This window comes from Arvicanthis niloticus, chromosome 14 (genome assembly GCF_011762505.2).
Source record: "Arvicanthis niloticus isolate mArvNil1 chromosome 14, mArvNil1.pat.X, whole genome shotgun sequence".
NCBI lineage: Eukaryota > Metazoa > Chordata > Mammalia > Rodentia > Muridae > Arvicanthis > Arvicanthis niloticus.
Genome location: NC_047671.1, coordinates 44,101,416 through 44,122,884, shown reverse-complemented (window position 1 = coordinate 44,122,884; position 21,469 = coordinate 44,101,416). Strand labels below are relative to the sequence as shown.

The 21,469-nt window shown below is 39.5% G+C and overlaps 1 protein-coding gene and 1 long non-coding RNA gene across 8 annotated transcripts; one reads left to right on the top strand and one right to left on the bottom strand.

Annotated features, from left to right (window-relative positions):
• Window positions 1-847: 847 nt before the first annotated feature.
• Window positions 848-11,468, bottom strand: LOC143434324 (serine protease inhibitor Kazal-type 1-like). 2 transcript variants are annotated; one of them, XR_013103739.1, is made up of 4 exons: window positions 11,454-11,468; window positions 9,276-9,502; window positions 7,536-7,567; window positions 848-972 (listed from the first exon to the last, which is right to left on the bottom strand). XR_013103739.1 is itself a non-coding variant. In XM_076912719.1 (4 exons), exons 1-4 carry the CDS (start codon window positions 9,328-9,330, stop codon window positions 927-929), a joined length of 240 nt encoding a protein of 79 aa, XP_076768834.1. In that variant the 5' UTR covers window positions 9,331-9,479; the 3' UTR covers window positions 848-926. The 2 variants fall into 2 exon arrangements, 1 of the variants encoding a protein (XP_076768834.1); XM_076912719.1 differs by lacking the exon at window positions 11,454-11,468 and adding an exon at window positions 5,878-5,984 and having other exon boundaries at window positions 9,276-9,479.
• On the top strand, window positions 9,644-20,004 carry LOC143434325 (uncharacterized). Of its 6 annotated transcripts, none has more exons than XR_013103742.1 (5): window positions 9,644-9,836; window positions 10,085-10,157; window positions 11,723-12,986; window positions 15,550-16,811; window positions 19,374-20,004. It is a non-coding gene; the product is annotated as an uncharacterized LOC143434325 (long non-coding RNA). The 6 variants fall into 6 exon arrangements; XR_013103745.1 differs by having other exon boundaries at window positions 9,644-10,157; window positions 11,723-11,843; window positions 12,851-12,986; XR_013103743.1 differs by having other exon boundaries at window positions 9,644-10,157; window positions 11,723-11,888; window positions 12,851-12,986.
• Window positions 20,005-21,469: the final 1,465 nt, after the last annotated feature.

Sequence of the window (21,469 nt, the reverse complement as noted above, 5' to 3'; positions counted from 1 at the left end):
ATATCACCAGAAGTGGGTAACTGGGCAAGTATGCTTTCCTAATGTATTTCTGATTTCCTTGTTATTTCTGGCTCAGTGGCTGACCCATTCTCCACTGTATTACAGATCCTAACACAGTCTCACTTGTGTTACCTCTCTACCATTTTTCCATCTTAGACTACATTTTTTTAGAAACTCGGAATCTCAAGATGCTTCCCCCTTTTTATTTTTAAGTAATTATAGATATTTTCCTCCTTGAGAACACTTCCTCATTTCTAATTTATTTGATTATGTTCTATTATATCACATCTTTATTCTATTATTGAATATAGACATGGGGGAATCTTAGAGTAGGTGACTATTATCTAGAATTCCCATTGAAGAAAGTCAAGGCATAATCCACAAGAGGTGATTGTGTTTAAAAGGAGTGCTTGCTGTGGTTAAAGGAAGGTCACCAGATCTAAAAGAGCACTCTGGCAGCTTGTCTGCTAGACTGTTAGTCAATCGAGTTTATTTTTCTATGTTTACTCACAGGACAAGAATAACTCTGCAGAGTTGTGGTGGCTCACAAGTGAAACAATGTGGGGTACACAAAGCACTCACACTCATTTCCTTGTGTGAACACCCCCTTCTCTCTTTGTCAGGCTACATCTTGGGCATGGCATGGGCTACCTTCTGCATCCTAATCAAACTCTACTCATCACACATGTTCATGCTCAGCTGTGTGTTGTTGTCATCTGCAGTGTGTGATATTACGAGCATGAAGAACTAACTGGTGAAGCTTAGTCTAGTCTGGGTCTTTGCCCAGTTCCCTGTCCTCAATATATTCACCCATGCCTTTGAACAGGAAGCTTTGAGAAGAACAAGGTTTGTTCAAATGCATTTATTCAACAAACTCAGTTGCTAAAAATAATGGTAGCCTTAAACAGAATTCAAAATCTTCAATTTTAGCAAACCCCATCATATTCAATGAGGATAGGCACGTCACGATTCCTGTAGAAGAGATTTAAGGAAAATAAATTAAGAGTTGGCTTGAAGTTTAGTGCCACAAATAAATGATGATGTGAGAATAACAATGAAACTTAAAAATAATTCTGCCTTTCTTTAAAGAACAAGGTTATGATTTATTGATTTTTTTTCTTTTTTCTAATCCATTTATTCAGTCAATGTATTCATTAAGTATCTGTTGCTTTTTTTATTATGTCCACAAGGTATACAACAGAGTAGAAAAACTATGGGTCATTGTTCTTTATAAGCCTAATGGAGTGTTACTGGCAACCCTTGAAGTGAATCTCAAATTCATCTCTGCTTCTTTTACTGCTGATGCTTTGTGCTTAGTGACCAGGTCTGTTGTCCAGGCTATCGCAGGGCTTTCTAGATGTTACACATTTCAGCTTCGAAGACAGGAGCCCGATTCTGCCAGCCAATCTTGATTCCCCTAACAGCAACCAGTACCAAGGTCTACTTCTTTCCTTAAAACTGTTTTTGCTGTTCCCATGTTACCTTGAGCAAACCAGTTTCTCTCACAAAACCCAAATGTCCTTTCAATTCTGAAATTGTTCCTTAGTTATATGACTGCTTCTACAATTCTCTCTTTATTCATTGCTATCTTGACCACACTAGCATGCAACAAATTTTCTATTTTATTTATTGTTGAAGAAGATGCAATACTCATCTATTTTCACGGATACATTTTTGCATCCATTATTTCTTCATTTTAACATTAATGTTAACCTATGGTAGTGCCCAGTTCAATGTCATGTACATAAGCCTGTTATCCACAGCTCTGCTGTTCACTTTGCTACACTCTGTGCATTAGCCACACGTAGTTGTTTTGTCTTAAAAATTTAACAATATTTAAACATCAGTAACTCAGTGTACTATCTAATAGATAGTACACTGTCTGTACCATCTGTTTTTAAGAGCCAATGACTATTAGTCATGTATTAACCCATAACAACAGACAGACAACATTTCTAGCACCAATGAATGTTCTGTCAGTAGTTGTTTTTCTGTAAAAAAGAGTTATTGACACTTTCTCTAACAAAGCACAGAAGGCATATAATGTCCTAATTTAACAAACCTGGCTACCCTCATAATTACAAGGCCCATCATAAGAAAGCACTGTTTGGTGTTTTCAGAGCATCACAACCCCCAATAAATAGAGTCCGATTCTGGCTCTGGTAATAGTGACAACATAGTTCATTTTTTGTGAAACTTACAAAAATTTACATTATAAATAAAATATAGTCACACCACTTCTCTCTTTTCTTTCTCCACACCCTCCAAGTTCCCTCTATCTCTTCATCCCCCATTCACTTTCAAATTGATAGCTACCTTTTCTTTCTTTCTTTCTTTCTTTCTTTTTTTTTACTATTGTTATGTGTGAGTGTATAAATATATAAATACAACCTGTTGGGTCCAGTTTTGCTGTTTGTATGGGCAACTTTAAAAAATATTATTAATTTTAGATTCAGACTGTCTGCAGTTTCCCTTCCTTTCTCTTCTCCAACATACTCTTCTCTAGACCTATCTACTCTTCCATTTCTATTAAGAAGTGGACATTAGGCATAATATACAGGTACAAAGTTATACTCCACAGCCCAAGAAGCTAAACAAAAAGAGCCCAAGAGAAGAAGCATGAACTGTACTTAGAAGGGGGAATAAAATAGTCATCAAAGGCAGATGGAGGGAGGGAACTGGGAGAGACTGGAAAGAGAGAGGAATGGGGGATTTGGGATAATGTGGGTTGAAGGACAGGAGAGATTGCTAACTGCCCATGAAAATGAATAGATATCTGCAATTGATGGGGGTGAGGAGGTGGGGGCAGTATCTCCAGGATAAGTCAGAGACCTAGGATGTGCCCAAAAATTAGTGGGGGTGACTTTAAGTGTGACTCACTACATTGGTGATATGGAACTTGAAGAGGCCACTTCCTGTAGCCAGTCAAGAACCTTAGTGGAGTGATAGAGACAACAACTCACTCTCAAAACATTCAACCCAAATTTATCCTATCTACAGTAATGCAGGCATGAAGGAGAGAGCAGAGACTGAGGGAATACACAACCAATAACTAGCCCAATTTGAGACCTATCCCATTGGCAAGCACTAATCCCTTTCACTGTTAATGATACTCTGTTATGCTTGCAGACAGAAGTAAGTTGTCCTCTGAGAGGCTCCACCCAGCAGCTGACTTAGACAGATATAGACACCCACAGCCAAAGAGTGGATGGAGCTTGGGGACTCTTATGGAAAAATAGTAGGAAGGATTACTTCCTTAAAGGGTTAGGAACAGCACAGGAAGTTCTACAGAGTCAACTAACAGGGACTTTTGGGGCTCTGTGTCTGAACCACCAACCAAAAACCTTTCATGGGCTAGACATAGGCCTCCCCGAAAATGTGTAGCAGATGTGCAGCTTGGTCTTCATGTGGGTCTCAACCAACCAGAGCAGAAGCAATCCCAAAAGCTGTTTGCTCCCTGTGGGTGGGATATGTTCTTCTAGCTGGGCTGCCTTGTATTGCCTCAATGGAGAAAACACACATAGCCTCAAGGAGACTTGAAATGTTAGGGTCAGGGGATACCACATGCAGGCCCCCTTACTAGGAGGAGAAGAGGAAGGGAATGGGGGAAGGATTATAGGAGAGGGGTGACTGGAAGAAGAACAGTGAACAGGAAGTAAAATGAGTAAGTAAAGATCTTAAATTAAATTAATTTTAAAAAAAAGAGAAAAAAAAGGCTTTGCCTCCCATGAATAGCCAAACAAACACAGGATATATCACATCGCAGTAGGTATAAGCACCTTTCTAGTATTGAGGTTTCACAAAGCAACTCAGTATGAGAGAAAGCATCCCAGAAGCCAGAAACAGAGTCAAAGATAACCCCTGCTGCCACCATTAGCACTTTTACAAAAAGATCATACTACACAGCTGTAACATATGCAGATGGCCTAGGTTAGTCCTATACAGGCTCCCTTGGTTGGTGGTTCAGTCTCTGTGAGCCCCTACCAGCACAGGTTAGTTGATTCTGTGGGGTTTTGTGTGGTATCATTGACCCTTCTGGCTCCTACAATTCTTTCTATTCCCCTTTCCCCAAGCTCTGCTTAATATTTGGTTGTGGGTCTGTGTTAGCATCTCCGATAACATTTATGCTAGGTTTCTGTTTGCAAGTATAGCAGAATATCATTAGGAATCATTTTATTGACTTTTCATCCCAATCATGTTTGATTCTATCCTAGGTCTCTGAACTATCTAGCTTCTGGGTCTTGGGCCTCCTGGTAGTATCAGGGATGGGATCTCTCTCTGACTTTTAATGAGCAATAGAAACAAAGGACTATACAAACCTTAGAATATCTCTTATGTTTGAGAAAGCCAAACTTATCTCTAGACTTAAGTGTTATTTCAGAATGCAGAGTGAAATGCTGCATGCTCAGACAGTTGAATGTGCCTTTACAGCTACACATATTTGAAAGAATGCAAAGAGTAAACTATAACCAGTAGGTTCACAGGTCAGATGAATGAGTGTTCAGCATTTTGCTATTATTTTCTGAATGCTTCACTTCAAAGGCCTTTGAACTTTAGACCTCACACTTGGACATTTCATAAATCCCCAGGGTGTCGAGGTGCCCTCCTGCTCCCTGTGGATGGAAAGAATGACACGTGACCTTAATGTCAACAACATGGGTCATGAGAAAATTAAGAAGTTGTTGCAAGTGTACATTTTCCAAAATGTTCACCTGCTCCTCCCAATCTACTGAGCCAGGGCCTAAACCATTGGCCCAGATGGACAGGTGACTGAACAGACTAGCTTGGAATTCAGGTTTCTTCTGCCTGAGCCTGCAGTGTGGGAGAAACAGGCTTGTGCTATCATGCCTGGCAACTTTTAGACACTGGACACACCCTCATTATAAAGCCAAATGCCTACTGTTTGGAGTCTACAATGTCTACAATCCTGGATAAACTGAGAGACTTTTCTGAAATTATTTAGACCTATTTTTGAAGAGAGTTTGCATCATAGAAGAGAGATTTATGCAGAGGAATAAAGACAATTTATAGTCATGAGCCTGAGCTGAAGTTGTTAGCATAGAGTCAATTCTAGAAAACCTAAGTTGGTTTTTTTTTTTTTTTTTTTTTTTTTTTTTTTTTTTTTTTTTTTTTTTGTCACTTTTGGTGTCTCTGTTGTTTGTTTGAAATTGGGAGCCTTGTTTAAATGGCATTCCTTTCAATAAGCTTTTCTTGGCCCTTTCAGTTCAAGGATATTACCATTTTTGTTTTGGTCATGTAACACTTTACACTCTTTTGACAATCACAACAACTTATAAGAAGTGATTACATGTGCTCATGAGTGTTTTGTTTGTTTGTTTGTTTGTTTGTACTTTTGTAACAGCAACATGGGAAACAAGGAAGGCTTAGCATAATGACGGGCATATAGCAACAAGTCAGTCATATTGTAAGAGGAAAATTATCATGACATATCTGTTTGTCCCAGTGTTCTGAGTCTGATTCCTGTTCCCCAACATTAAATATTTCAGAAAATTAAAGTTTATTGAGGCTAACTCTCTTAAGCCATGAATACTAATGTTATAATACATGTTTGTTCACTAAATACTATATAAATCATACTTGCTAATTTGGGGGTGCATTAGAAAATGCAATTTCTGCTATTATTAAGAACTGATTTTTTTTTTTAAAGATTTAAGACATTTTGTATATATAGAATTTTTAAATCTAAAGTATCAATGTATTGCTTAAAAAATGGGGTTTTTATCATCCAAGCAATTTTATATCATATTATCATACCAAGTTTATGAAAAGACAGTTCCATTTATTGACTAGCCTTTAAGTTGATTACATATGTGAAATTTGAGTCATAAATAAATTAAAATTAAACTGTATCCTCACCTGTTTGCAAGGCACATAACACATTCAAGGGGATAAGTAATTCCATTAGTCCCACACACAGGTTCATATCTCGGGGGACAACGAGTAGTTATACCAACACAATTAGGCTATACACAGAATTAAAGAGTTATTTTCTATCGTTTTTCAATGTCTGGTTTTATAATAAAATATTAAGACTGTTTTAAGTTTGTTTGCAATTAAGATAATGACACTGACTATTGCACAGGAAAACAACAACCACAATAGAAATAAATCGGCCCTGAAATTTAGAAAGCTGAGTTAAAGCCAAATTATGGTCCTTTTCTAGATATATGACATCATATGTCCACAGGTTTCTTCCTTGATTTCAGTCAATTCATCTGCAAGTTATAAAAAATTATCTTTTCCCCAATTAAGGCATGATACTACGGAGATGTGGGATGAGAGGAGCAAGATAACACAGCTGCTGACAGGATAGTCATCCTAGATGGTATCTATGCTTCCAGTTCTTTGTGTTTTTCAGCAAAATCTGATTCTCATTAAACACTTCTTATAGGTCTCTGTCCTAGATTTTATGTATTATTCTATTGAAAAAGTTTCACCCTTTAATCAAAAGTGTCAGTTATCTATTTATTGAGCTAGCCTTAAAAGACCTTGTAAAGTTATCATTACACTCTTCTTCAAGGGAAGATTCATGAAGTGACAAACTGACTTAAAGTCACATATCTAGTGATACTTAGATCCTGGTTCTCAGTTCCTGGGCATTACCACAACACCTCTTGATTACAGGACATCATCCCTGTTTTGTTAACCTTTATTCTTCATACATCAGTACTTGGAGAACTAGATTTAGGCTTTAATTATGCCAGATTTGTTCTGTAATTCTTACCAAAAGTGTAATAATTTATTCACTATAAGCTTCAGGTTCATCACTGGTTTTCTCCTAGGTATTCCTATGTAATGAGATGAGGGGCATTTCCTCTAGTCTACTTTGGGAATTAGGAGCAAGAAAAGCCAACCTGATCAAGTCAGAAGTAAGGGCTACTTGGAATGAACACAAGAGCTTCCAGTTAAACTACATATCCCACCAGCCAACCTTAGTGTTTGTATAAAAATCTCCTTTACAACAGGATGTAGACAGTTACAGGGGCATCAGTGGGCTCGTCTTTGAACAAAGCACCATGCAGATTAGGAAAGTACTATGAATCCTGCATTTAGCAGCCAAGGTTCCCTATCAGTTGATCCCCCAATCCTGACTTGAATTACCAAAAATGTAACTGCTAGGGTATATATTCCCCAACACTCTTTATGTCAAGGTCTAGACTGTGTAGTCCAACCTGACCTCAAACGTGGTTCATAAACCAGGCTCCCAAATACTTTGGATTGCAAATTGGCAAAATCACGCATGCTCAGATCCTAGCTGTACTTTTACAGGATAAAGCAATTTCAGTCTGCATAGGAAATTAGAGAATTAAGAAATTATAAAAGTAGATGTGTGGCAGTGGTGTGTGTCTTTAATCCCATTATTTGGGAAACAGAGGCAGACAGATCTCTTGGAAATTGAGGGCAGCCTTGTCTACTGAGTGAGTTCCTGGAGAAGAAGGACTACACAGAGAAATCATCTGTCAACCCCTCCCAATGAGGTTATAAATTATAATAAATTATAAAATTCTCTTTACCTTTCTTATACACTCCTGAGCTGTAGTATTACCTAGAAAACATAAATTAAACATTAATCTGGATCTCAAATAATGAAGTCAGATCTATTTTTAGGTGTCAAAGAATATAGGTTTCATATGATGTCTTTGCTTGCACTTCCCAAATCTTTTATTTACATTTGACCTTCAAGAATACCAAATGAGTTTTCTTCCCTCTCTGCCCACTAAGATTTTGAAAGGAATTAAGTAAAATGTTGATCATTACTGAGTAGGTCGATTTGGCATTTTAGGAAATTTGATCTACTTTCTTGAGATTAGAAACATTCTACTCAGAATTTGAAATGTGTAGGTACTAGTAACAATTCAGATTCCTTTGACATGTCCTTCAATGATCTTTCTGTACCCAACAGAATTTTCATCTCACAGTTGGTGAATTATAAATATCTGTACCTCAGGGTATTGGTGGCAGTATGGGAAATAGCCATCAGGTCTTCTGATGTAATTAAGTCTCTTCTGTAAACAATGTTAAAAATAAGACTTTTCTGACAACTCACCACCAGTTCTCAAAGAGAATTTTTCCCACCAGTGCATTACACCAAATAACCATATTTTAAACTTGTATTTCATGTATTTACATAGTTCAGAAAAGAGTCAATTCCTTCTTCAGAAAACATGTGTGGCAGACATCAAAGCATATGATACATATACACATATGTAACAACAATTTAAAAAACTGAACTAGAAAGAGAGCAAGGAAGTACATGGAAGGATTTGGCAGAGAATTGTAAGAAAAAGTGATGTAATTGTATTATAATGTAAAATGTAGTTGTTTTTTTAAAAAGTAGATAGATGCTAACTGTGAATGTGAGTGAGTTTGTAAGGGAAAGAAAACCAGTCTGAGAGCTCCTAAAGTAGAAATGTTTCTAAAACTTAATTTTCAGTCAGTGATCTCTAAGGGAAAAAAAATATCTGGGACTTATCAAAAAGATGCAGCTTTTGGGGTCCCCTTGGATCCAGAATGTAAATGAGGCCAAAAAATTAATGAGCAGGAGCTCACTAAAGGTATTTATTTACTTGTATTAATTATAGGGCATGAGGTGGGACAAAGGGGTTCTTGCTTCCATAAATATTTATCTGAAATGTTTAGCAATGGTCTTCCACTTCTTAATGAAGCACAGCTTTGGCTTTTGTCACAATCTCTGCAATAAGTGACAAAAGTGAAAATATTAATTAATGCCAGTTATAAAAACCCAACTGACCTCAGAATCAGAAGCATATCCTGTCATTCTCACAAGTTTAGGGATTCCTTCCTATGTTCAAACAAGATGTATTTTACAGATCAAATATAAACTATTTAATGACTAAAAATATGACTTTCTGCAAACTAAGTGGTGGTCATTATTATTTACTTTATGCAAGTTTATAAGAATTTCACTTTTGTAAGTTGATTTACATAGTCTAACAGCCCTTTTACAGTTAAAAGGGTATTTTAGATCAAACCCTTTATTAGCCACCAAATCACTACTAAAGTAACAGCCTTGTCTTTAGAGCAAGCCATGACTATCTATGTAGACACATTACTGGAGCTTTCCTCCATTGTATTAGCAATAACCTCCTCTCTCTCCCATAATTTGCACTAGAAACATTTCTGTTATTCAACTCATTGGCATCAGTTAGCTAGACTATCTTCATTTACAAGACGTATAAATTAACAAGTCAAATGTTTTTACTAATATTTAAAGAATATTCAAAAACACCTACCTGCTAAATTGAGCAGGGCCAAGGCACTGAGAAGAAAGATAATTGCCACCTTCATGATTGCAGGTCTGGATGCAAAGGTCAGAAGAATTATGTAGGGTACTTCTCTTCTGAGAATGAAGAGTGGTCATATATGTTGATGGTAGTACAGGCTCCACCCACTGTACCCTATAATAGGTATCTTTGGTTATTGATTGACTCGTGTGGCCTCCAGGCTGGGGAGGATGTACCTAGGTAGATAAGGGGCAGAAAAGATTGGACCCAAATTTGGCCAGGAAAAGAAAAATAGTTGGATTCGTGATATCCTCTTGGGTTTTGGGAAAGCCTCCTCCCTTTCTGAGGGGTGGTTTTCTTATCTTTCTGCTAAGTCAAAGGTCTTGTTTGTCTCCTCTGTATTTCTGAATGGATGAGCAGACATGTAGATCTCAAGCATGCTTTCTATTCTTCCCTTTCTTCCATTCTTCCATTCCTGGTTTTGTTTTTACCCATTTCTCTCCTTTATCCACTGTGTATTTCTAAACTCCTGATAGACTGTTGCCAGGCTGGGGTAAAAGATAAGGAGAGGTCAGTTCTGTCTCCTGTGTCCTGGGGCTGTGTGTACATCCAAATTAGCTGCATGCCTCTAGATAAATTGTTCACTTTCCCATTGCCTGATTTTATGTATTGGAAAATTAAAATAATGGTAATCAACAATTTAAAGCATTGTTTGTTTAATAACCAATATGTATTGAGTATCTACCAAGCACTGTATCTGTTTTCTTTCATGCTTCTGCCTGTCTTGTCTGTAGAAAAACTCTGTCACTTTGTTTCAGACAATCTTTTCCAGGGTGTTTGTATAACAAATAGTCTTGACAAATGAAGCAACTTCTCAATTAGGCACAAAGGGTAAGTTGTTTTGTTTTTCTGTCTAGAACAATAAAGACACATGTTTCCTAGCAACACTCAGGTGGGGTTACTGGTCTCCTAAAACATCTAGGGACATAAAAAAAAGTTTGATGATCTTTTTTAATAGCACAAGACAATTTCTGTTTAGAAGTCATATGGTTCTTCCTATATAATCTCTGGGGAATTGCCGTTTGATACAAATATTGACAGGTTAGCCATTGTGACAAGATAATCAAATCATTTTCCAGAACTTGGGGCCTGGCTTTTGTTGATATCCCCAAATGCTGGCTGGCTAAAGTTTTAGCTAAAATTCTCAGACCTTTTCCAATTCTCAAAACTGTTAAACATTAGTCATGACTTGTATCAGTAGATATAAATAACATGGAAGTCTGTGTTTAATGAAGCTCACATGCATTTTACTTGAGGAGACAGACAATAGACGATATTAAAGACTATAAAAATATTCAGATGACAAATGGGAACAGGGGCCAGCTCCAGGCCCCAAACCGATGCAAGCCAAAACAGGCTTATGGAGCAGTCAGTGTCATACCAGCAAATACCAATCTCTTTCTGTACTCAGTCGAGCAACACCAGGAAGTGCAGGACTGGACTCAGTTCTGCCACCCACAGAGTATTAACCCCAGAAATGGGACCTCAGGCCTTACCCACTGAAGTGACTTTATCAGATCTGCCATCTAATTTGGATCAGGCCATAAAGGCTCATGAGTTACATCACCTTAATTCTAAAACCTTAAGAGTTATGTTTAAAATTACCAGAGAACAAGCTAGACAAATTGTCAAACAATGTCAATCCTGTGATAAACTTTTCCCAGTTTCTCATTTGGGTGTAAATCCAAAGGGACTGATACCAAACAGTATCTGGCAAATGGATATTACTCATTATAATGAATTTGGAAAACAGAAATATATACATGTATGTGTAGATACATACAATGGTTTCATTTATGCAACATTACAAACTTGGAAAGCAAGCAAGTAAGCAAGCATGTGATTGCTCATATGCTTGCTACAATGGCTGTATTGGGCGTGCCTAAACAGATAAAAACTGACAATGGCCCAGGTTATACAACCTCCAGTTTCCACCAATTTTGTGAAAGACTGGGAATACTACATAAAAAGGGTATTCCATATAATCCACAGGGCCAAGGTATGGTAGAAAGGGCACATCAAACCATTAAATGTCAATTTGAAAAAATAAAAAATGGGGAAGGGTATCCTACCAAGGGATCCCCCAAAATATCCTTCATCATGCACTTTTTATTTTAAATTTTTTACCTTTGGATTCTGAAGGAAAATGTGCTGCAGATAGATTCTGGCATCCTAATACCAAAAAGAATTTTGCAACAGTCCTCTGGAAAGACCCATTAACTGGAACCTGGAATGGGCCAGATCCAGTGCTTATCTGGGGAAGAGGTTCTGTTTGCATATATTTCCAAACTGCAGATGCTGCACTTTGGCTGCCAGAGAGATTGATTAAACAAACAGACAACAATAACAAATCCAGGGAGGAAAAACCCCCTAAGAAGTGTAATTTTTCTTTGCAGGAAATATGAAGGAAACCTGAAGATGCTTCACAATTGCCTTCAAACTGGAATAGATCAACAAGCAAACCTGACCTGAGAAGTTATCAGTGCTGAAGGAGACATCACCACCTGAATCTCCAGGGTGGCTCTATTGGACTCTTGATTCCCCAACTTATGATTTAGTGGGGTATATTGTTTAACCCACTACCACAGTTATTATAGTTGTTTTTTGGGTTTGAGATTGATTGAGCAGGGACAGGGATTTCCTTGCTTTTTTTGTTAAGATCAAAGCTATGATTAGTTCTGTATTTCTGTGTGTTACCCTTAAAAAAGAGTGTTGTTTTTACACTGACTATTCAGGCATTGCTAAGTCTCTCATCTCTCATGTTGATGCTGTTCAGCTGACTGATGGGTTTTGTAAGGCAACAAACAGATGCTATTCAAATGAAACCCATACAGGTCCATTATTACAGGCTGGAAGTAGAGGACTCTGAAACCTCTGTCATCAAGACTGACTAGGATTAACCCCTAACTTACATGCTAAGCTGGATAGTCAATGACTGTTAAGAGAGCATACCGAGACCCTTGCCCCTAAAAGAAGGGAGGCCTCACCCTCCTAAGACAGGAGCTCAACCAATGGCTGTTGAGTATCCAAGGATCTGAAAGGGAGCCTGGGGTCCTTTGTTCCAACCTAGGACAGGCACGGTTTCCCTAAGTTTTCTCAGGCTTCCCTTTTGAAAAAAATTTAAAAAGGGGGACCTGTGGGAGCCGACTTTAAGCAGAGAGGGGCTATCAACTTTGCAGCCATCTGGAACCATATACCCTGATAGAGACTTGTTTTTCAACAGCATACAACAGCTGAGCACACTCTGACAGATATCTTGTTTATCCCACATAGCTTGTTTTGCTGTTTAGTGACCCCAGATGCATGGTGCACGTGGTAACATGTTTTCACCTGTGTTCCCCTGCTTGTGCTTATAAGTACCCAGGGTTTTCTTGTAATAGTTTCTATAGGAGAAGTCAGTAGGAGAGGTCATTATGAGGGAATAGGGGAAATAATGGAGTAAATGAGACCTGACCACACACTCTGGCTTGTCTCTATTCTTTGCGTCTCTCCCCCTTCTTCCCCAACTCTCTTTCTCTTGCTAGACACCGACCTGTGGAACAGAATTGGGCTGCAACAGTTTGGCGCTTAATGAGAGGCAGCAAGAACAAGAGACATTACTGGAAGAAGGGTCAACTGAAAAAATCAGAAGGTGATCATGAATCTGCCACTTCAAGAAAGGTAAGGAAAATGGGACAAGAAATTTGTCAGTCTGAATTCAACTCTCTGTTTTGGTTTTGTTGTTGGCTGCTCACATGTGTTAATTTTCTGCTTTTGTTCTTGAATGCTGTCTTTTTGTTCTTGTTGTTGTTCAAAATAAAAAGAAGCATAAGGTAGAATCCAAAATACAACCAAAGGTTGATGACAATTTGTCAGAGCCAGATTATGCTGACCAAGAGGAAGAGGAAGTCAAATTTTATGGTGATGAAATGCCCTCTCCCTATGGGCCTCCACCTCCAAGTGCTCTTCCAATGGAGACAATGGTTGTAGATCCCAAAAAGGAGTTACAGGACAAAATTTCTACACTTAAACAACTGATAGAGTTAGAAAAAGAGTATCAGGACTTAAGTAATCAGTTACAGAAATTAAGGACAGGGAAGTGGTCTCGAGAGGCCAACTGCAAAAATCCCCCAGATTTTCATGTTTCTCAACCCTGTGTCCAAAGGCAGTCCCTATCCTCTAGCCTTAGTTCAGCTACAGATCCGCCAGAGGAAGGAGATGCTGAGGCTTTCCCTGTATCAGAGACCAGAGACCCTCAAGGGGTTGCTTGGAGACATCATACAGGGTTTAATTTTCAAATTATTAAAGAATCAAAAAAAAAAAAAAGCAGTATCTCAACATTGGTGCCACTGCTCCCTTTACTCTCGCAATTTTAGAGTCTCTTGCAGAGGACTGTCTGATTCCTGGTTATTGGAATATGTTAGTGAGAGCAGTTCTTAGTGGTGGAGACTATCTTATTTGGAACTCAGAGTATCATGAGAATTGTAAAGAGACAGCTAGTAGAAACATTCAGGCAGGCAAAGGTTGGTCCTTTGATTCTGTAGTAGGAGAAGGGCAATTTGCTTCTAGTGATAACCAGATGCAATATGATCCAGGTTTATATGCTCAAATTCAAAATGCAGCTATGAAGGCTTGGCGTAAACTCCCAGCAAAGGGAGACCCTGGTGCATCCTTAACAGCAGTCAGGCAAGGGCCTGATGAACAATTTTCTGGCTTTGTTCATCAATTAATGACAACAGCAGGGAGGATTTTTGGTAATGCAGAGGCAGGTGTAGATTATGTGAAACAACTTGCATATGAAAATGGTAATCCTGCCTGCCAAGCAGCCATTAGACCTTGTAGGGAAAAGACAGACCTTACGGGGTATATCAGACTCTGTTCTGACATAGGTTGCTCTTATCAACAGGGCTTAGCTATGGCAGCTGCTATGGAAGGACAATCTGTAAGACATTTTTTGGTAAATAGAGACAGAAAGGCATGTTTTAAATGTGGTAAGCCTGGACACTTTGCAAGAGATTGCAGTGTAGAAAATGAGTTAATCCAGAGACAGCCCAGAAAATATCCTGGACTCTGCCCATGCTGCAAACCTGGAAGGTATTGGGCTAGTGGTTGTAGGTCTAAACAAGATGCACAAGGTAACACCCTTTCCCATAATCAGGGAAATGGGAACAGGGGCCAGCTCCAGGCCCCAAACCGATGCAAGCCAAAACAGGCTTATGGAGCAGTCAGTGTCATGCCAGCAAATACCAATCCCTTTCTGTACTCAGTCGAGCAACACCAGGAAGTGCAGGACTGGACCCAGTTCTGACACCCACAGAGTATTAACCCCAGAAATGGGACCTCAGGCCTTACCCACTGAAGTGACTTCATCAGATCTGCCATCTAATTTGGATCAGGCCATAAAGGCTCATGAGTTACATCACCTTAATTCTAAAACCTTAAGAGTAATGTTTAAAATTACCAGAGAACAAGCTAGACAAATTGTCAGACAATGTCAATCCTGTGATAAACTTTTCCCAGTTTCTCATTTGGGTGTAAATCCAAAGGGACTGATACCAAACAGTATCTGGCAAATGGATGTTACTCATTATAATGAATTTGGAAACCAGAAATATATACATGTATGTGTAGATACATACGGTAGTTTCATTTCTGCAACATTACAAACTGAAGAAGCAAGCAAGCATGTGATTGCTCATATGCTTGCTACAATGGCTGTATTGGGTGTGCCTAAACAGATAAAAACTGACAATGGCCCAGGTTATACAACCTCCAGTTTCCACCAATTTTGTGAGAAATTAGGAATACTACATAAAATAGTTATTCCATATAATCCACAGGGCCAAGGTATGGTAGAAAGGGCACATCAAACCATTAAATGTCAATTTGAAAAAATAAAAAATGGGGAAGGGTATCCTACCAAGGGATCCCCCAAAATATCCTTCATCATGCACTTTTTATTTTAAATTTTTTACCTTTGGATTCTGAAGGAAAATGTGCTGCAGATAGATTCTGGCATCCTAATACCAAAAAGAATTTTGCAACAGTCCTCTGGAAAGACCCATTAACTGGAACCTGGAATGGGCCAGATCCAGTGCTTATCTGGGGAAGAGGTTCTGTTTGCATATATTTCCAAACTGCAGATGCTGCACTTTGGCTGCCAGAGAGATTGATTAAACAAACAGACAACAATAACAAATCCAGGGAGGAAAAACCCCCTAAGAAGTGTAATTTTTCTTTGCAGGAAATATGAAGGAAACCTGAAGATGCTTCACAATTGCCTTCAAACTGGAATAGATCAACAAGCAAACCTGACCTGAGAAGTTATCAGTGCTGAAGGAGACATCACCACCTGAATCTCCAGGGTGGCTCTATTGGACTCTTGATTCCCCGACTTATGATTTAGTGGGGTATATTGTTTAACCCACTACCACAGTTATTATAGTTGTTTTTTGGGTTTGAGATTGATTGAGCAGGGACAGGGATTTCCTTGCTTTTTTTGTTAAGATCAAAGCTATGATTAGTTCTGTATTTCTGTGTGTTACCCTTAAAAAAGAGTGTTGTTTTTACACTGACTATTCAGGCATTGCTAAGTCTCTCATCTCTCATGTTGATGCTGTTCAGCTGACTGATGGGTTTTGTAAGGCAACAAACAGATGCTATTCAAATGAAACCCATACAGGTCCATTATTACAGGCTGGAAGTAGAGGACTCTGAAACCTCTGTCATCAAGACTGACTAGGATTAACCCCTAACTTACATGCTAAGCTGGATAGTCAATGACTGTTAAGAGAGCATACCGAGACCCTTGCCCCTAAAAGAAGGGAGGCCTCACCCTCCTAAGACAGGAGCTCAACCAATGGCTGTTGAGTATCCAAGGATCTGAAAGGGAGCCTGGGGTCCTTTGTTCCAACCTAGGACAGGCACGGTTTCCCTAAGTTTTCTCAGGCTTCCCTTTGAAAAAATTTAAAAAGGGGGACCTGTGGGAGCCGACTTTAAGCAGAGAGGGGCTATCAACTTTGCAGCCATCTGGAACCATATACCCTGATAGAGACTTGTTTTTCAACAGCATACAACAGCTGAGCACACTCTGACAGATATCTTGTTTATCCCACATAGCTTGTTTTGCTGTTTAGTGACCCCAGATGCATGGTGCACGTGGTAACATGTTTTCACCTGTGTTCCCCTGCTTGTGCTTATAAGTACCCAGGGTTTTCTTGTAATAGTTTCTATAGGAGAAGTCAGTAGGAGAGGTCATTATGAGGGAATAGGGGAAATAATGGAGTAAATGAGACCTGACCACACACTCTGGCTTGTCTCTATTCTTTGCGTCTCTCCCCCTTCTTCCCCAACTCTCTTTCTCTTGCTAGACACCGACCTGTGGAACAGAATTGGGCTGCAACAGTTTGGCGCTTAATGAGAGGCAGCAAGAACAAGAGACATTACTGGAAGAAGGGTCAACTGAAAAAATCAGAAGGTGATCATGAATCTGCCACTTCAAGAAAGGTAAGGAAAATGGGACAAGAAATTTGTCAGTCTGAATTCAACTCTCTGTTTTGGTTTTGTTGTTGGCTGCTCACATGTGTTAATTTTCTGCTTTTGTTCTTGAATGCTGTCTTTTTGTTCTTGTTGTTGTTCAAAATAAAAAGAAGCATAAGGTAGAATCCAAAATACAACCAAAGGTTGATGACAATTTGTCAGAGCCAGATTATGCTGACCAAGAGGAAGAGGAAGTCAAATTTTATGGTGATGAAATGCCCTCTCCCTATGGGCCTCCACCTCCAAGTGCTCTTCCAATGGAGACAATGGTTGTAGATCCCAAAAAGGAGTTACAGGACAAAATTTCTACACTTAAACAACTGATAGAGTTAGAAAAAGAGTATCAGGACTTAAGTAATCAGTTACAGAAATTAAGGACAGGGAAGTGGTCTCAAGAGGCCAACTGCAAAAATCCCCCAGATTTTCATGTTTCTCAACCCTGTGTCCAAAGGCAGTCCCTATCCTCTAGCCTTAGTTCAGCTACAGATCCGCCAGAGGAAGGAGATGCTGAGGCTTTCCCTGTATCAGAGACCAGAGACCCTCAAGGGGTTGCTTGGAGACATCATACAGGGTTTAATTTTCAAATTATTAAAGAATCAAAAAAAAAAAAAAGCAGTATCTCAACATTGGTGCCACTGCTCCCTTTACTCTCGCAATTTTAGAGTCTCTTGCAGAGGACTGTCTGATTCCTGGTTATTGGAATATGTTAGTGAGAGCAGTTCTTAGTGGTGGAGACTATCTTATTTGGAACTCAGAGTATCATGAGAATTGTAAAGAGACAGCTAGTAGAAACATTCAGGCAGGCAAAGGTTGGTCCTTTGATTCTGTAGTAGGAGAAGGGCAATTTGCTTCTAGTGATAACCAGATGCAATATGATCCAGGTTTATATGCTCAAATTCAAAATGCAGCTATGAAGGCTTGGCGTAAACTCCCAGCAAAGGGAGACCCTGGTGCATCCTTAACAGCAGTCAGGCAAGGGCCTGATGAACAATTTTCTGGCTTTGTTCATCAATTAATGACAACAGCAGGGAGGATTTTTGGTAATGCAGAGGCAGGTGTAGATTATGTGAAACAACTTGCATATGAAAATGGTAATCCTGCCTGCCAAGCAGCCATTAGACCTTGTAGGGAAAAGACAGACCTTACGGGGTATATCAGACTCTGTTCTGACATAGGTTGCTCTTATCAACAGGGCTTAGCTATGGCAGCTGCTATGGAAGGACAATCTGTAAGACATTTTTTGGTAAATAGAGACAGAAAGGCATGTTTTAAATGTGGTAAGCCTGGACACTTTGCAAGAGATTGCAGTGTAGAAAATGAGTTAATCCAGAGACAGCCCAGAAAATATCCTGGACTCTGCCCATGCTGCAAACCTGGAAGGTATTGGGCTAGTGGTTGTAGGTCTAAACAAGATGCACAAGGTAACACCCTTTCCCATAATCAGGGAAATGGGAACAGGGGCCAGCTCCAGGCCCCAAACCGATGCAAGCCAAAACAGGCTTATGGAGCAGTCAGTGTCATGCCAGCAAATACCAATCCCTTTCTGTACTCAGTCGAGCAACACCAGGAAGTGCAGGACTGGACCCAGTTCTGACACCCACAGAGTATTAACCCCAGAAATGGGACCTCAGGCCTTACCCACTGAAGTGACTTCATCAGATCTGCCATCTAATTTGGATCAGGCCATAAAGGCTCATGAGTTACATCACCTTAATTCTAAAACCTTAAGAGTAATGTTTAAAATTACCAGAGAACAAGCTAGACAAATTGTCAGACAATGTCAATCCTGTGATAAACTTTTCCCAGTTTCTCATTTGGGTGTAAATCCAAAGGGACTGATACCAAACAGTATCTGGCAAATGGATGTTACTCATTATAATGAATTTGGAAACCAGAAATATATACATGTATGTGTAGATACATACGGTAGTTTCATTTCTGCAACATTACAAACTGAAGAAGCAAGCAAGCATGTGATTGCTCATATGCTTGCTACAATGGCTGTATTGGGCGTGCCTAAACAGATAAAAACTGACAATGGCCCAGGTTATACAACCTCCAGTTTCCACCAATTTTGTGAAAGACTGGGAATACTACATAAAAAGGGTATTCCATATAATCCACAGGGCCAAGGTATGGTAGAAAGGGCACATCAAACCATTAAATGTCAATTTGAAAAAATAAAAAATGGGGAAGGGTATCCTACCAAGGGATCCCCCAAAATATCCTTCATCATGCACTTTTTATTTTAAATTTTTTACCTTTGGATTCTGAAGGAAAATGTGCTGCAGATAGATTCTGGCATCCTAATACCAAAAGAATTTTGCAACAGTCCTCTGGAAAGACCCATTAACTGGAACCTGGAATGGGCCAGATCCAGTGCTTATCTGGGGAAGAGGTTCTGTTTGCATATATTTCCAAACTGCAGATGCTGCACTTTGGCTGCCAGAGAGATTGATTAAACAAACAGACAACAATAACAAATCCAGGGAGGAAAAACCCCCTAAGAAGTGTAATTTTTCTTTGCAGGAAATATGAAGGAAACCTGAAGATGCTTCACAATTGCCTTCAAACTGGAATAGATCAACAAGCAAACCTGACCTGAGAAGTTATCAGTGCTGAAGGAGACATCACCACCTGAATCTCCAGGGTGGCTCTATTGGACTCTTGATTCCCCAACTTATGATTTAGTGGGGTATATTGTTTAACCCACTACCACAGTTATTATAGTTGTTTTTTGGGTTTGAGATTGATTGAGCAGGGACAGGGATTTCCTTGCTTTTTTTGTTAAGATCAAAGCTATGATTAGTTCTGTATTTCTGTGTGTTACCCTTAAAAAAGAGTGTTGTTTTTACACTGACTATTCAGGCATTGCTAAGTCTCTCATCTCTCTGGTTGATGCTGTTCAGCTGACTGATGGGTTTTGTAAGGCAACAAACAGATGCTATTCAAATGAAACCCATACAGGTCCATTATTACAGGCTGGAAATAGAGGACTCTGAAACCTCTATCATCAAGACTGACTAGGATTTTCACCTGTGTTCCCCTACTTGTGCTTATAAATACCAGGGTTTTCCTGTAATAGTGTCAATAGGTGAAGTCAAAGGAGAGGTCAATATAAGGGAATAGGGGAAATAAAGGAGTAAATTAGACCTGACCACATACCCTGGCTTGTCTTTATTCTTCGAGTCTCTCCCCCTTCTTCCCCAACTCTCTCTCTCTTGCTAGACCCTGACCAGAGCAGCAGAGCAGTTCGGGACATTTTGGCCCCAATGCATGGGGTAGAACAATCTGCAACACAGTAGCTGCCAAGGCAGGCAGAGTGTGATCCTCAACAGATATTAGCACAAAGGCTTGCAATACCCATAATACAATTCACAGAGCACAGGAAGCTGAAGAAGAAGGAAGACCAAAGTGTGAGTGCTTCAGTTCTTCTTAGAAGGGGGAACAAGATACTCAAGGGAGGAAACATGGAGACAAAGTATGGAGCAGAGACTGATAGAAAGGCCATCCAGAAGCTGCCCCACCTGGGGTTCCATCCCATATACAGTCACCAAACCCAGACATTATTGTGGATGCCAAGAAGTGCATATTGATGGAAGTTTGATATAGCTGTCTCCTGAGAGGCTCTGCCAGAGCCTGACAAATATAGAGGCAGATGCTCACAACCAACCACTGGACTGAGCATGGTATCCCCAATGGAAGAGTTAGAGAAAGGATTGAAGGAGCTGAAGAGGTTGCAACCCTATAGGAAGAATAACAATATCAACCAACCAGAACCCCCAGAGCCCCCAGGGACTAAACCACCAACCAAAGAGTACAAAGGGTTGCATGCCACTAGCTGCATATGAGGCAGAGGATGGCCTTGTTGGGCATCAGTGAGAAGGGAGGCAGTTGGTCCTGTGAAGGATTGATGACCCAGTGTAAGGGAATGCCAGGGCAGCGAGGCAGGAATGGGTTGGGTGGGTGGTGGAACACCCTCATAGAAGCAGGGGAAAGGGATGCAATAGGGGGCTTCTGGGTGTGCATGGGAAAGGGGATAACATTTGAAATGAAAATAAAGAAAATAATCCAATAAACAATAAAAATAAAACAATAGAAAATGTATTTGGTAAGAGAATAAACTTAGAAGGAGTACATAAATACTGCACAGAGATACTTGTTCTGGAATTACAATTATTCATTGTCATCGTTTCATTGTGTGTAGTATAATGTTTCATAAATATAATTTTACCATGTATATAATATATTTTCACTATATTCTCTTTATCACCAACCACTTGCCCTCTCTACCTATCTCATTGTGGTTTTAGTTCACTTTTTCTTAATAGCTAAAGATGAACCTTTACAAGTAAAATTTCTGACCTTTTATAGTTCATCTTCTGCAAAGTATTTATTTCACTAACTGTGTATTGACTGGATAGTTTGACTTTCTGGTATTTGGGGTTTTTTATTTTATGTTTGTTTGTTTGTTTGTTGACCAAGAATCTCCTTTCCCACCTATGTCAGACGAGGCCATCCTCTTCTTCATGTACAGATGGAGTCATGGGTCCCTCCCTATGTGCTTCCAGGCTGGTGGTTTAGACTTCGGGGAGCTCTGTTTGGTTGGTATTGTTGCTCTCCTC

What these genes read in the sequence shown, in the direction of transcription:
- LOC143434324 (XM_076912719.1), bottom strand. Translation starts at nt 9,330, where the DNA reads ATGAAGGTGGCAATTATCTTTCTTCTCAGTGCCTTGGCCCTGCTCAAT. An exon ending in GGCCCTGCTCAATTTAGCAG is followed by an intron (nt 7,568 to 9,275) that starts GTAGGTGTTTTT and finishes TATGTTTTCTAG; the next exon opens with GTAATACTACAGCTCAGGAG. An exon ending in CTCAGGAGTGTATAAGAAAG is followed by an intron (nt 5,985 to 7,535) that starts GTAAAGAGAATT and finishes TTCTGTGTATAG; the next exon opens with CCTAATTGTGTTGGTATAAC.